General features: G+C 48.1%; 3 protein-coding genes across 6 annotated transcripts in view; 2 read left to right on the top strand and 1 right to left on the bottom strand.

The window, feature by feature from the left end:
- MVB12A (multivesicular body subunit 12A) overlaps positions 1-936 on the top strand; it is a 5,045-nt gene extending 4,109 nt beyond the window's left edge. The window contains exons 8-9 of the mRNA XM_069083149.1: positions 191-247; positions 424-936. Of these exons, the coding sequence (XP_068939250.1) occupies positions 191-247; positions 424-486 (120 nt within the window). The 3' untranslated portion in view covers positions 487-936. The remainder of the gene's footprint in view (positions 1-190; positions 248-423) is intronic.
- Positions 1-13,647, bottom strand: part of NXNL1 (nucleoredoxin like 1) — a 15,361-nt gene that overhangs the window by 853 nt on the left and 861 nt on the right. Inside the window, exons 1-2 of one of the 2 annotated variants that reach the window (XM_069083151.1) lie at positions 2,848-3,215; positions 1,907-2,182 (exon numbers count right to left, since the gene is read on the bottom strand). In XM_069083151.1, coding sequence (XP_068939252.1) covers positions 1,907-2,182; positions 2,848-3,173 — 602 coding nt within the window. In that variant the 5' untranslated portion in view covers positions 3,174-3,215. Of the gene's footprint in view, positions 1-1,699; positions 2,183-2,847; positions 3,216-13,647 lie in introns of those variants that run through there. The other variant, XM_069083150.1, reaches the window with a different exon arrangement.
- The window catches only part of SLC27A1 (solute carrier family 27 member 1), a 17,649-nt gene continuing 13,430 nt past the window's right edge, over positions 9,429-13,647 (top strand). Inside the window, exons 1-2 of one of the 3 annotated variants that reach the window (XM_069083142.1) lie at positions 9,429-10,065; positions 13,121-13,288. In XM_069083142.1, coding sequence (XP_068939243.1) covers positions 13,122-13,288 — 167 coding nt within the window. In that variant the 5' untranslated portion in view covers positions 9,429-10,065; position 13,121. The other 2 variants (XM_069083141.1, XM_069083143.1) reach the window with 2 other exon arrangements.

Raw genomic sequence — 13,647 nt, forward strand, 5'->3', positions numbered from 1 at the left:
GAGGGGGGTTGTGATGGGGTTATTGGAGGCATGGTCAGCCAGACTCCTAGATCTGGTTGTACTGTGCTCTAGCCTTTTTAACTCACATACCAAAGAGCCTGGTGATGGCTTGGGGTTTTTTTTGTGTCCTCTGGAATTTCCTAAAGGGGGAGTTCTGCCCTGGGGTTGACTCTTCTGATGTTTCCTGCAGGGCTTTTCTACTTTCACAGACCTGACCATCAAATCGCTGGCTGACATCGAGGAGGAGGTAGGCCCTTTGGTCCTCTGTCCCATAGTCATGTCTACAGGGTTCCTTCCCTATTCCCTGAAACCCCCCAGCCCCTGCAGGTGAAGTCTTCTGTGGGAGGTGGAAACTAAGACTTAGAATTTTCATGTCTGTTGTCCATGAAGCCGCCCCATTTCTCATTCTGTGTGTCATTCCAGTATAACTATGGCTTTGTGGTGGAGAGGACAGCAGCAGCCCGCCTGCCTCCCAGTGTCTGTTAGCTCCCAGTGGAGAAGGGATCAACCTTCAGGATTCTGGAATGGCACCACAAGTGCATTGCTGACCACAGTGCCTGTCTTCTTCCTCTTGCCCTCTCTGCCCCTTGGGTGACACTACACTCCATGGGCCGTTCTGATGTCTTGAAGCCTACATCCTGTCACAGCATCTCTGGGACAGGCAGCTCAGCCCCTAACAAGAGCCTGAGAGTTTGCCACCGAGGGTGCCTGGTGAAGGTGTGGGGAGAGGTAGGGTCCTGAAGCTATTCTGCCAAATGCCAGAGGTTATTCTCTGGCACAGGCATCTCAGAGGGTTGCCTGCCCCAGAAGGCTTTAATACCATTCTGGGCAGGCAGGGAACAAAATTGTGTGCCTTGGATTTTTTTTTTTCTTGGTAATAAGCCTGCAGGACTGGCTCAATTTGCTCTTAATAATAAAGACTTCTTCTTGATCCCATTATTTTCTATCTTTGATAGCCTGCTATGCTCACAAGCCTCAAAATAGAGAGAGCAGAGCTTCTCCTTCTGGCCCATACGCACAAGAAGATTCAGTGCAGTAAAGAGAGATGAGAACCTTTCAGGTATATGAAGGGCAATTCATAGACATTTAGTCTGCTTCACCCCAGAGAGCCAAATGAGGAGCAAAGTCAGAAAGAGGCATCATCTTTAGGCTTGATGTAGAGAAAGGCTTTCAGAAAATTAGAACTCTCCCCAAAAGGGATGGGCTGCCTTGGGAGGTGGTGGGCCCCCCTTGGAGGAGGTCCTCAAAGGCTAGAAAGTTTACATAGCAGATATGTTGTCCAGGAGATTCTGTTTCAGGTATGGGTTGAATTAGATTGTCACTAAGGTCCCTTGCAACTCTGAGATTCTGTTTCCCACGACCTCATGCTCCTCACTTTCCTAGTGTCTTAGCTCGTCTTGGAATGACTAATTGGGGTGATTGCTAGAGGGAATGGAATGTAGAGTGGTCTGAAGCAACTCTTGCAGACGGTGCCATGTACAGAGTTGTCCAAGGTTGGTGTGGCGTGCCAGCTCTCATACCCTGAGGCTCCAGTGGTATCTCCTGTGGAATATACTAAGTATCTCCCCAGGAATAGTCTTGTTTCTCCTGGGGTCTGAGGAAGTTCCCGATCCTAAGGAGAGCAGGTGGGACATTAGGTAGGAAGGAATGTGAGGCTGTCCTAGAGGAACAAGGGAGCATGGTCCCTGAGATTTCAGGAGTCATTCACAAGATGAATCCACTGCTTGGATCTCAGTTCAGTGTCTTTCCTGCCTCTTTGCTGTTGCAAGTTTTTGTAGGGACCCAGACATCTAGAAGTCATTGGGCAACTTCCCATAGGGTTGGCACCTTCCACCTAGAGCCCCTTTCTGAGCCCACTCAGCAGGCTCAGAACATCACCCCATCTCCAGTTTCCTCTTCTCCCTCACCATCTTGTGAGGTGCGGCTTTTTGAAGTCTCCTTCTCAATCTTATACTTGAGTCGTCGGATGGGGTCAGTGAGGCTCCTGGGTGCCAAGTCATCAAAGTCTTCAGCAGCCAGGAAGTTTCGGTCTATGATCTCAGAGGCCTCCTGCCAGTTCCAGAAGCAGGCAGGCCCAAGTCGGCCAATTTCATCCACAGCGTCCCTGGTGACCACCTCACCACTAGGCTTCAGCACAACTACCATGGGTACGTGGTCTACAGCAAACATCCGCTCAAGGTCCCTGTGAGCAAGTCAGTATGAGGCCTCAGTGTCCAGGGGTTTAGATAGGATGGGACTAGAAGACTGGGCTACAACAGAAGCCCTCCCCCCACAGGTCCTGGGGCTGGGAGGAGGGAGCTTTTCTTAAAGAAGAGAGCTGCTACTTTGAAGGGGGGAGGGCAGGAACTCTGGGTTCCTATTCCTGCTCTTATAAGAGGGGGGTGGGAGTGGAAAGGGAGCATAACCCTTATGGGATGTCTCTTAGGAAGTGGTAGATAGGGAAGAGGCTGGACTGGCCCCAGGTTACTAGGCCATAAATACAGAGGCCTCTGCTAAAGTATGGGCTATGATGGGGATGACAGGAGAGAGGTCAATACCCCTAGCTTCTAATCGCTTGGCCCAATGGTATAAATTGTTAAATTTTGGTTTCTTTTCTGTTCTCTATGCCTTGTTCTTCAGCCCACCTTGATAAAAGACCTAATTCTGTCAGATTCACTTCAGGAAGCTTCTGTCTCCTTCGGCCTTCTGCTGGGAATCCTGGGGCTCTAATATTGGGCCATGAAGGGGCATAGGGCAGGCAGCACTGGTGGAGGGAGGGGCCCCTCTGAAAAGTCTCTGCCACCTGCCCCACCTTGGAGTCCTTAGCTGGCTCTCCCTCCCCTAGCAAGAGCCCCCGACTAGGCTTACCTTTTCAGCTCGTCCTGGAACGGCAGGAACAACCACTTCCTCGGCATATCTCTGAGGAATGAGTCCTGTTGGTCTTCAGTCTCGTCCTGGGAGATATATACCAGCGCAATCTGTGAGGACCTGTTCACATAGAACTCATCTGTCAGCTTCACAAAGAAGTCTTTGAGGATGGGGGCAAAAGCCTGGCACCGAGGGCACTCCCCAGCCCCGAAATACAGCAGCAGCACCCTGTTGTCCAGCCGGAGGCTCAGCTCCTGCTCTGTGTCCACCTCATCCCCGTCGCTGTTGTTCCTTATCAGGACTTTTCCCATGAAGAGAGAGGACATGCCTGTCCTTCCTGGCTCCCACCGGTCAACTCTGAGGCAGACCTGATTGAATTTTTGCCAAAGAAGCTTGTGGGTAAAAGCAATGAGTGTCATATGAGGTGATTTTTCAGGAGCTAGGTGGGGGCCCTTCTATGAATAGAATGGCTTTGGGAGGTCAAGTCCTTTGTAAGGTTAATCTCCCTAAACCTCTAACCTCTTTCTCACTGTTTCTGAGCCCTAGCTAAGTGAGGGCAGAAAAGTCTGCCCTGGGGGGGTGCTGTGAGCTAGAGGGAAGAGGACTTCAGGAGAAGGGATGGTCACCAGCAGGGGCTTGAGTATCTCCCCCAGTGCACAGTGAGCACCTTAGCTTGTGCTCTTCATCTTCCTTCAGTGAACGCTTTTTTCTCAGGTCAGCCTCTGACTGTCTCCTTTTGGGCTGCACAGACCTGGTCAACCTTGCTAAGCCTCTGTCAGAGTCCTTATCCTTTAGAAAACTGATTCAGTGGTAGAAAAGGGTAGAGCAGCCACCCAACCCCACAGAACCACAAAGCTCTGATCATTAAAATGTTAACCTTTCAATTCGATCCAATGCAATTCGTCAAACAATTTACTGAGCCCCTACTACAGGCAAGGCATTGAAGGAACTAGGCATCTAAGAGAGAAAATGACATGTTCTGCCTTCTAACTGAGGGGATTCTCCTTGGACACAAATAAGTACGGTTCGGTGTAGTATGGAGTGGGGGTAAAGGAGAGTGAAGCAAGGCACTATGGCAGATTGGAGGAGAGAGCAATGGGGGTGCCGGGCAGCTGGCTCTCAAAGGGGAGAGGAGAGATACTCACCAGAAGCAGATAAGACGGGGTGTCTTGTTTCAAGCATGGGGGATGCCATGAGCAAAGTCATATAGACAGAAACTGGACATTTAGCTACAATAGAGTGTGTGAACTGGATGTTAAGGTTGGAACCAGATTGTGGAAGGCCTCAAATGCCAGGACTGGGAATTTAAACTTTGGAGAGTCCCTGCAGGTCTCTGAGTAGATGTCTCATTTATAATGAGGTACACTAGGAAGATTAATGGGTATCAGAGTGGAGGATGAACTGGAGAAAGAAATGAAGCAGGAAGATGAATTTAATAAGCTATTACACTAGGTTAGGTAAGAAGAGACAAAGGCCTATAGAGCTTGGGGAGGGCAAGCATAGTAAAAAGGCTTGGATGCCCAAGATAATTATAGAGGCAACAATGTCAATACTTGGCAGCACATTAGATGTCTAGAGTGTACGACAAGAGAAGCTTCACAGATAATTCCAAGGTTAGGAACTTGGGAGACTGAGGAAATGGCGGTGCTATCAGTATTAATACAGAAGTTAGGAAGAAGTTAGTTATTTAGGGATGAACAATTCAGAATCACAGGATTTGAGAGGTGGAATGGCCCTCACTGACCATCTGGTCCAACCAATGCTTGAAAGGAATCCCTCCTAGAACATACCAGATAAACCCGTGCTTGAAAACCTCCAAGGAGTGGGCACGAACCACTCTCAAAGCAGCCCACTCCACTTCGGGATGGTTCCAATTATTAGAAAGTTTTGCCTGATGTTGTCTCTTTGCGACCTTTACACGTTGCTCCTTGTTCAGCCCTCTGGCACCAAACAGAATAAATCTAATGACAACCTTCAGTAGCTGCGAAGTACTTGGAGTCTTCTCTACGCTAAACATGCCCAGTTTCTTCAATTTATCTTCAAAATACATGAACTCAAGGCCCTTTGTCCTATGAGCTTATCAATGACCTTATTAAACTGTGATGCCCAGAATGGAACATAATGCTCCAGATGAGGTATCTGGGTGGCACAGTGGGTTGAGCACTAGGCCTGGTGTCAGGAAAGACCCAAGTTCAAATCCAACCTCTGACACTTCCTAGTTCTGTGCAAGTCACTTAATCTGTTTCCTCATCTGTAAAATTGGGATTACAATAGCACCTTCCTCCCAACCTAACCTTGTGTTATTACTGTTGTTTTTGTTGTTATTATTAATTGAGGTCTGACAAGTACTATGGGACTCTCACCTCTTGGAAGCTGTATCTTTCTTAATGCAGCCCAAGGTGCTACCACATCACACTGGTGTTCATTGAGCTTGCAATCCACGAACACTATGATCTTTTTCAGATAAACTGCTGCCTAACCATCATCCTCATAGTGGTAAAGTCGATATTTTGTTTCCAAGTGTTGAACTTTACCATTATCCCCATTGAATTTTCTCTTAGTAGATTCAACCCAATCTTAACTATCAAGATATTTCTGGATCATGATTCTGTCATCTGGTATTTGCCTCCCTCCAAGCACTGTTTCAACCTCAAATTTGGTAAACATTCCATCTAAGCTTTTAGCATTGATTAAAATATTTTTTTTTAAAGCAATTGGGGTTAAGTAACTTGCTCAAGGTTACACAGCCAGTTATTTCTGGGTGTGGTGCTAAGTATCTGAGCCTGGATTGGATCCCAGGTCTTTCAACTCTGGGACCACCGCTCTTACTCACTGCGCCACCTGGCCACCCCAATTGATTAAAATATTAAACAGTGCAAGGCCAGTCACAGATCCCTGGAGCTTCTACCGGAGCCCTCTAGACACCTTAACACTAAACCATTAACAACTACTCTTTGAGTATAGGCATCCAGTCAGCTCTGAATCCATCTAACTATTCTCATCAAGTCCACATCCTTCCATTTTTTTCATGAAAATAAGAAGAGATATTTATCAAAAACTTTGCAGATGAAGTATATTCCCAGCATTCCCCAAACCAATCTGTTTAGTAATCCTGTCAAAAAAGAAAATGAGGTTGGTCTTTCATGACCTGCCCTTGATGAAGTTGTGTGGGCAGGCTGAATGTAATCATGGCTTCTCTTTGTAGATATTTATTAGTCAGCTTCTAACTGATCTCTTCTAGAAATTTCCCATGAATGGAAACCAAGCTCCCTGGCCTATAGTGGGCAAATGGTACTCCTTTGTTTTTTGAAAGTGAGGGCAGTTGCCCTCCCTTCATGATGAGCTTCTCCCATTATCCACAGTCTTTCAAATATTGCTGGTCATAGCATTAGAATTTGAGGGGCTCATGGACTCTTCAAGATGGGGAAGTATCTCATGCAGTTGGGAATAGGGGACTGGATGTCTAGGGAGAGGTGAGGATAGAAAAACAATTAACAGCATATGTGTGATAATTGAAGTTATCAGGTTACCACAGGAAGAGAAGAGGGTCTAGGATCTTTGCTACCCTCTAAGCTATGTCCTTGCACACAGTGAGGGATGCCCATCTCCTTTGGGTTAAGTGTTGTCTGTCACACTATTAGTAAAAGCAGGGGAGGGGAGTTAGACCAGCAGAACAATTCCTGATGCTGAAGTTTGGAACCAAATTCTTTGGTTCTGACCTTTGGGAAGTCTGTGAGGAGCCAGTCTGGCTGTGCTGGGAGCATGGAGAGTGGAGAAACAGGAGAAAGTCTAATAATATCATAGAATTCAAGGTAGAGGGAACCTTAGAGATTATCCAGTCCAACTTCCTTATTTTATAGTTGAAGTACCTGAGACCCAGGGGGGTGAATGACTTGTCCAAAGTCACATAGACAGTAAGTACCAGATCTGGGAATCAAACAAAAACAAAATCTGATTCCAAATACAGTATTCTTTCTACTATTCCTTACTGTCTCTCAAAAAGAGCAGAGTCATCCTTATTAAGTACCTACTACCGTGTTTCCCCGATAATAAGACCTATCCCGAAAATAAGCCCTCCCCTTACTGTGTAAGATTCCTCTAAAATAAGCCCTCCCCCGAAAATAAGCCCTATTGATATTGCTACTGTAGTGAAGGTGATCCCCTGCGCTACACGCTGGTACCCTCTGTATACACCGTCCCCCCCTCCCCCTCCCGTGAAACACACGCCGCGCTCCGAGCTGCATCCAATAAAAGCTGCAGCAGTGAGCGCGTCATCCTGTTCTTCCCCAGTGATTTGCTTATTGAATAAAGGTACATTTTTTTGTTCACATTTACCTGTTTATTAAAATTGCTGTCAATGTTCATTAAAATAAGCCCTCCCCTGAAAATAAGCCCTCTGGTGTTTTTCTGTCCAAAAAAATTAATAAGACAGTGTCTTATTATCGGGGAAACATGGTATGTGTTGTGCACTCTGTTAGGTGCAAGGATTACAAAGACAAAAAAAGTGAAACAATCCCTACTCTTAACTATGAAAACCTTTGTTTGATCTTTATCCATGTCATGCTGACTGTGAATGTCCCCCAAAACTCTGTCCTGGGCCTTCTTTTCTCCCTACAGTCTTATTTGGTGATCTCATTATCTCCCATACATTCAGTTATTATCTCTGTGCCAATGATTCTCAGATTAGTATATCTGATCCTACTTACTCTCCTGAGTTTTAGCCTCATATCTATCACCTGTCTATTGGAACTTTTGAACTGGATGTCCCATAGGACACCTCAAATTCAACATGTCCAAAACTAAACTCATATTTCTCCAGAAACCTCCAATGCAACATGTCTAAAACTAAGCTCATGTTCCCCCAAGCCCACCTCTCTCCCAAGCTCCCTAACACTTGTAGACCCTATTCTCTTAGTCACCCAGGTTCCCAACCTTGGTGTGATTTTTTTCACTCTTTAGCCTCACTCCATACATCCAATCATTTGCCAAATGTTGTCATTTTTACCTCCACAACATCTGTTACATACTGTAAGTCTCTCTACTCACTCAGCCACCATGAACAACCATTATCTCTCATCTAGATTATTATAATATTTTAATTGATCTACCTCAAGTCTCTCCCCACTCCAATTTATCCTTCACACAGCTGCCAAAATGATTTCCTAAACTGTGGATCTGATCATGTCACCTCCCTCCCCTTTACCCCCCCCCCCCCATCCAAACTTCAGTGTCTCCCTGTTAGGATCAAGTATAAACTCATTTGTTTGGCATTTAAAGCTCTTCATGACCTGGCCCTATAAGAATCTGTCCAGTCTTCATATCCATTGCTTCCATTCATGCCCTGGATGGTCTGGCCCTACTGGTTTACTTGCTCTTCCTCACCCATGATATTCTATCTACTGTTGGAGACAGAGTGCTCCATTTGGAGAAAGGAAGACCTGGGCTCAAATCCTACCATATACATTTGCTGGGCAAATTAATTTAACCTCAGAACCTCCATTTTCTCATCTGTAAATTGAAGGGGTTGTATCTGCTGGCCTCTAAGCCCTCTTCCAACTCTAAATCCCTGCCTTTTCTTTATCTGTCTACCATGCCCAGAAGGCTTTTCATGTCTTAGAATCCCTGATTTCCTTCAAGATAGCCTAAACATCTTCTGCAGGATGCCTTTCCTGGTCCCCTAAATGCTAGGTAGCCTTCTGCTTTAAGGTTACTTTCCATCTAGTCCATATCTTGTACATATCCATTAATAGATATGTTGATCTGCCCATTAGAATATGAGCACTTTGAGGACAGGGACAGTTTCTTTTGTTTTTGGTCTTTGTATCACCACCAGTACTTAGAGTAACACCTGGCACATACTAAGGGCTTAATAAGTGCTTGTGGATTGGTTGATTGATCTCAAGTCCCTTAAATTCTGTCAGGGGAGAAGACATGTACATATATAAGTATATAAAGAAAACAATGCACGCAGAATAAATACGAGATAAGTAAAATGGTGCTGAGAGCTGATGCCAACAGCTAGGGGCATCAGGAAGGGGATGCCTGTAGGGATTCTATGAAGGGCATTAAGAATGCTGGATTCCTAGTCATAAGACCTGGGTTCAAATCCTAGCCTGTACTTACTGCTTGTATGGCCTTGGAAACATCACCTGGATATAAATTGAGAGTTTTTAAAATAAAGTAATCTTTTAGGACTAGGTTCCTTCTGGCTCTAAATCTATCAATGAAAGAGCACTACAATTTCTAGCCAGCAGGAGGGGCTGTTGGGCGAGCCATTTGTCAGGCTCAGTTCCACATTGTGTGTAGGGTGGGGGAGGAGGGGGGCACTACAAGTTTCCATCTATTTTCCCCACCCCACCCTCCTTCAAGCTGAGCTGCCCACGCTCGAGGGACCAATGGGAGGCTATAGAGTGTGTGCCTGTCAGCCCCCTTCTCCAAAGGGCACTGGACCAAAGCCAAGGCTGCCTCCCCCCACGGAAGAGAAACTGGGGGAAAGGTCATAGAGCTTGTTTGAAAACAAGCATCCAAAGGATTGGGGTGGGGCGGGGGCGGGGGCGGGTTGGGGGAGAGGAAAGTGGGGATCTGAACCAAGAACTTGAAACTGTGGAGAGCTGGGAAGGGACCTCTCAGAGCTTCTGTGGCAGTCCCAGACCAGGCAGCACCCAGAGTTGGGGCCAGTGCTACCGCCGGCCATAAGTGCACCCTCTCCCCCTGCCCCCCCCATCCCAAACAAAGCATCAGATTTGTTGCTTAATGGGGGCTTCATATAGCCAGGCTAGAGAAAGCAGCATCTGAGTAGTAACTTGGAGAATACAGCTGCCTTCTGGAGACATCCGCCTGTGATACTATTGAAATCCTGTTTGGAAAAGCTGCAATAAGAGGAAGCTGTGATTCTGCCCCTCTTCAGCAGGCTGGACACTCTCAGAAACCAGAGATGGAGTTTTTTATGTGCCCTCAGAGGAAGCCAAGGCTTCCTATATGGAGGCTGTGAGATCCCCAGCTGCTTCTTCTGCCCACATTGCTTATCAACGGAGGCCTTGTGGAGCAAGAGAGCCCCAGGGGGCTTAAGTTAGTGCACCTTGGAAGATAGTATGGAACAGCTCTAGTACTAAGGATTTAGTTGATAATCAGAGCAGAAGCTGCTGTGATTGCCTTCTGGACTGAGGGCCTCTGATCACCCGACCTTCCATGAAAGCTGTTGAGGAAGACTTCTAGGAGGTGAGTGATCAAGGAGCAGACAGAGCATTAGCCCAGGGCCACTGAACCCAATGGGAGCTGCCAACAACTACTGGGGAAAAGAATTTGCCTAAGGGCTCCACTGAGACTGGCAGAAGGGCCAGAGAGCACTAGAACCTAGACTTTCCCAGGACAGGGCTCTTTTCTCCTTTCAAATCATAAAACACAAGAGCTATGATTGTCATTATCATATTATTACACTGTGATTGATGCCAGGGTGGAGATGGCAAATATCCAAGAGTCATCAGCGATGCTTCCCTCTTCCTGGGGCTCCACAAGCAAGTACTGGATGATTACTTGTTGGGTACATTTTAGAGCATTTAGAGAAGTTTTCTTTACCTTGTGTCATTTTCTTCACCCTCTGGCAGTCTGGTGAAGCCTTTGAACCCTTCTCAGTATAATGTTTTTAAGTAATTTAAGGAAATGCTCAATTTCACTTCGAAATTAATGAAAATAGAGATGTAATTTTTTCTCCCATCCAAGTTCACAGATCCTCTGAATCCTGTTTTAGTTAGAGGGGAGCCTTGTTGAGGCTGGGCTGGATGGTCTCTGGGCTCCCGCTTTGTGAATCGTGAATCTAGATCGCAGGAGATTCAGAGATGGCTGGGCTCGGTTCTGGGGCACATAAAGAGGGTTAGGACGAGGATTTGGCATAGACATACGGACTTATCCAAACCCCCTGGCAGGGTGCTGGGCACGAGCACACCGTCACAGCTCCCCAAACATGGGTTCATTCATTCTACAAGCATTAGGGGGCGGCCGCCCGCAGTGTGCCTGGGACCAGCAGCCAGTGCCCAGCACGTCCAGACCCGGAATCGGATCTGGCACCTTGAGTCCGGGGATGCCGGGCCTCAGTTTCCATATCTGCCTGGCGGGGGGAGGGGAGGAGGCTGGCGAGAGGCCCAGCTCGAAGCCCACGTGGGAGGCAGCCTCCTTTACCCTTCCCCGCTCCGCGCCTGCCTGGCGGCAAGTTGCCATGGAAACGAAGGGTAGCTGCGGGGTGGCTGCTCTAGCTGCCGGATCTCGGAACCGGCCTCTCTGGCCCCCCAGGTGCTCTATGGTCCGGACCTCCGGAAGCTGGAGAGGGAGAAGGTACGGGGGGGGGGGGGGTCGGGGGGCCTGGGGGGCGGACTAGAGAGTGAGGTACGTGCGCGCGCGCGTGTACGTGTGTGTGTGTGTGTGTGTGTGTGTGAGTGTGTGACACCGTGTGACAGTTCTACAGCTCTCGTTATTCCCTCATTGACTCCCCTTCCCGTCCTCCCCCTGCTCCCCACCCCCTCACTAGTCCCCCCCCCACCGTTGTCCTCCCTCTCGTTCCCCGAAGCACCCCCTGCAGATCCGCTCCCCTCCTAGTCCCAATGGTCAGCACATAGCCTGGAAGGAACCCCAGAGGTCACCTAGTCCAACGTGTACCCGACCCAGACGCTCCTGTCCCCCTTACTGTCCCCTTTCAGTCTCCTTCCTCACCGCTTCCCCCACTGTCCCCTTACTGTCCCTTCACTGTCTCCTTAACTGTCCCTTCACAGTTCCTTCTCACTGTTCCCCTCACTGCCCGTTTAAGGTCCCCCCATGGTCCCTTCACAGTCCCTTTTCACTGTTCCCCCTTGCTGGCCCCCACTGTCCCTCTCACTGCCCTCCAACTGTCCCCCCTCATTGTCCCTTCATTGTCCCTTCTCACTGTCACCCTTCCCCTTCCCTGCTCCTTTAAGATCCCCCCACAGTCCCTTTTCACTGTTCCCTCTTTCTGTCCTCCCTTGCTGTCCCCTCACTGTCTCTTCATGGTCCCTTTTCATCCTCCCTTCTCACTGGTCCCCCTTGCAGGTCCCCATACTGTCCTCCCTTAGTAGTCCCTAAATCAGTTAGGAGAGACCAGAGAAGCCATCTATTCCAACATGTACCAAAATAAGAAACCCTCTAATTAGCCCTGGTTCCCTCTCCCTGACCCCAGGCCCTTCTCTCCTCGCCCAGAAGTTACTAAATCACTTAAGACAGATCTCAGAGCCCTTCTAGTCCAACCCATACCTAAACATCAATCTCTTCTAAATTATTTCTGTCTTCTCTCCTTGTCCTCTTCCTTGTCCTTCCATGTCCCCCTCATTGGAATCGGCACCATTTTCACCATTGTCCCTCTTTGTCTCCACTCAGTCTCCCCACATTGTCCCCACTACTCACCCCTCCCTTACTGCCTCCCCTACTGTGCCACCTTCATTGTTGCCACAACTTCCTCTTCACTTCTCCACTGACTCCCTCTCTTCCCCCTTACTGTCCATCCTCCACTGTCCTCCATTATTGTTTTCTTCTCCGTTTCTCTATTATCCCCTTTTTTCTTGTCATGCTCTCCACTCCCACTGTCTCCTTCCTCATGATCTCTCCCTTCAGTGTTCCCCATTCCTGTTTTCCCCTTCCCAGTGACCCCATCCTCCCTTCTCCTGTCCCCACTCTCACTTTCCTCTCTTATCTCCACTCTCTCCTTACTTTATCACTTTGACTCTCCCTGAACTCTTCCCTCTTACTCTCCCTGTACTTTCCTCACCCTTCCCCCAAAGTGATTCAGCCCCCTCTCCTACCCCTGTTACTCTCCCCTCTCTCTGCCCCCCAGCTGTCCCCTTACTCTTTCCTTCTTTCCTTCTCCCATTTTTCCTCTTCCCCCTTTCTTTCACACTCTCCTTGCCCTCTCTTCTCCCCTTTCTCTTTCCCAACTTCTCTTCCTCACGACCCCTCTACTCTCTAGGACACTTTGGTCTCTCTGAACTCTCTTCACTTGACTCCAGTCCTTGTTCTGGTACTCTTGTTCACTTCTTCCCCCATTTTCTCCTGCCTCTGCCCTCCCACAATTCTCCTACCTCTTTGTTTTTCTCCTTTACTTTTCTTTTTCCCTTCACCCTCTTGTTCCTCTACTCCATTGCCCCTCTTTTCTAAATCCTATGACCCTGGGATTCCTATGCCCTGCCCTTACGGTTCTTCTGCCTCTCCCCTCCCCCACTTCCTGCAACTATGGCCTTAGGGTAAGAATGATTCTTCCTCTTCTCTCTCCTAGAATGAGGGCTGCCGGCCTTTGCACAGCTTCACTGGCCTCAGTGGGCTTCCTCCGCTTCCTGGGACTGCCCTGGTCTTGGGGTCTGGCAGCTGTTCTGACTATCTATGTGGGCACCGGCGGTTGGCGTTTCCTGCGCATTATTTTCAAGACAGCACTGAGGGACATTTTGTAAGTGAGGGAGATATGGGGTACCAAAGGGTTATGTGAGGTGGAATAGGGACACTGAGGCAAACCTATAAGGGAGATCACGGTAGCATTGGGTGTTTTGGTAGTAATGGGTACAGGAGGGGATGGAGTTTTGATAGCTTTTGATGTAAACTTGTCTCCATGGCCTTGGCATAGTGGAAACAGTTTGTACAGCTTGCTCTGTCAGTCTATCCCACTTCTCTCGCCTCCTACATAATATAGGGACCTAATCTGACTCAGCAAAGAGTTGATAGCATTGGGTGAAGTTATGCAGGGTTTGCTTTGTCACTCATATCTTCCTAGGGGCTCTGTGGCTTTTTCAAAATGGAGTCTGCCCTTGG

Source organism: Petaurus breviceps, unplaced genomic scaffold, assembly GCF_028583685.1.
Source record: "Petaurus breviceps papuanus isolate PSGF00001 unplaced genomic scaffold, PetGlider_PUasm1.0 172, whole genome shotgun sequence".
In the NCBI taxonomy this organism is placed as follows: Eukaryota; Metazoa; Chordata; class Mammalia; order Diprotodontia; family Petauridae; genus Petaurus; species Petaurus breviceps.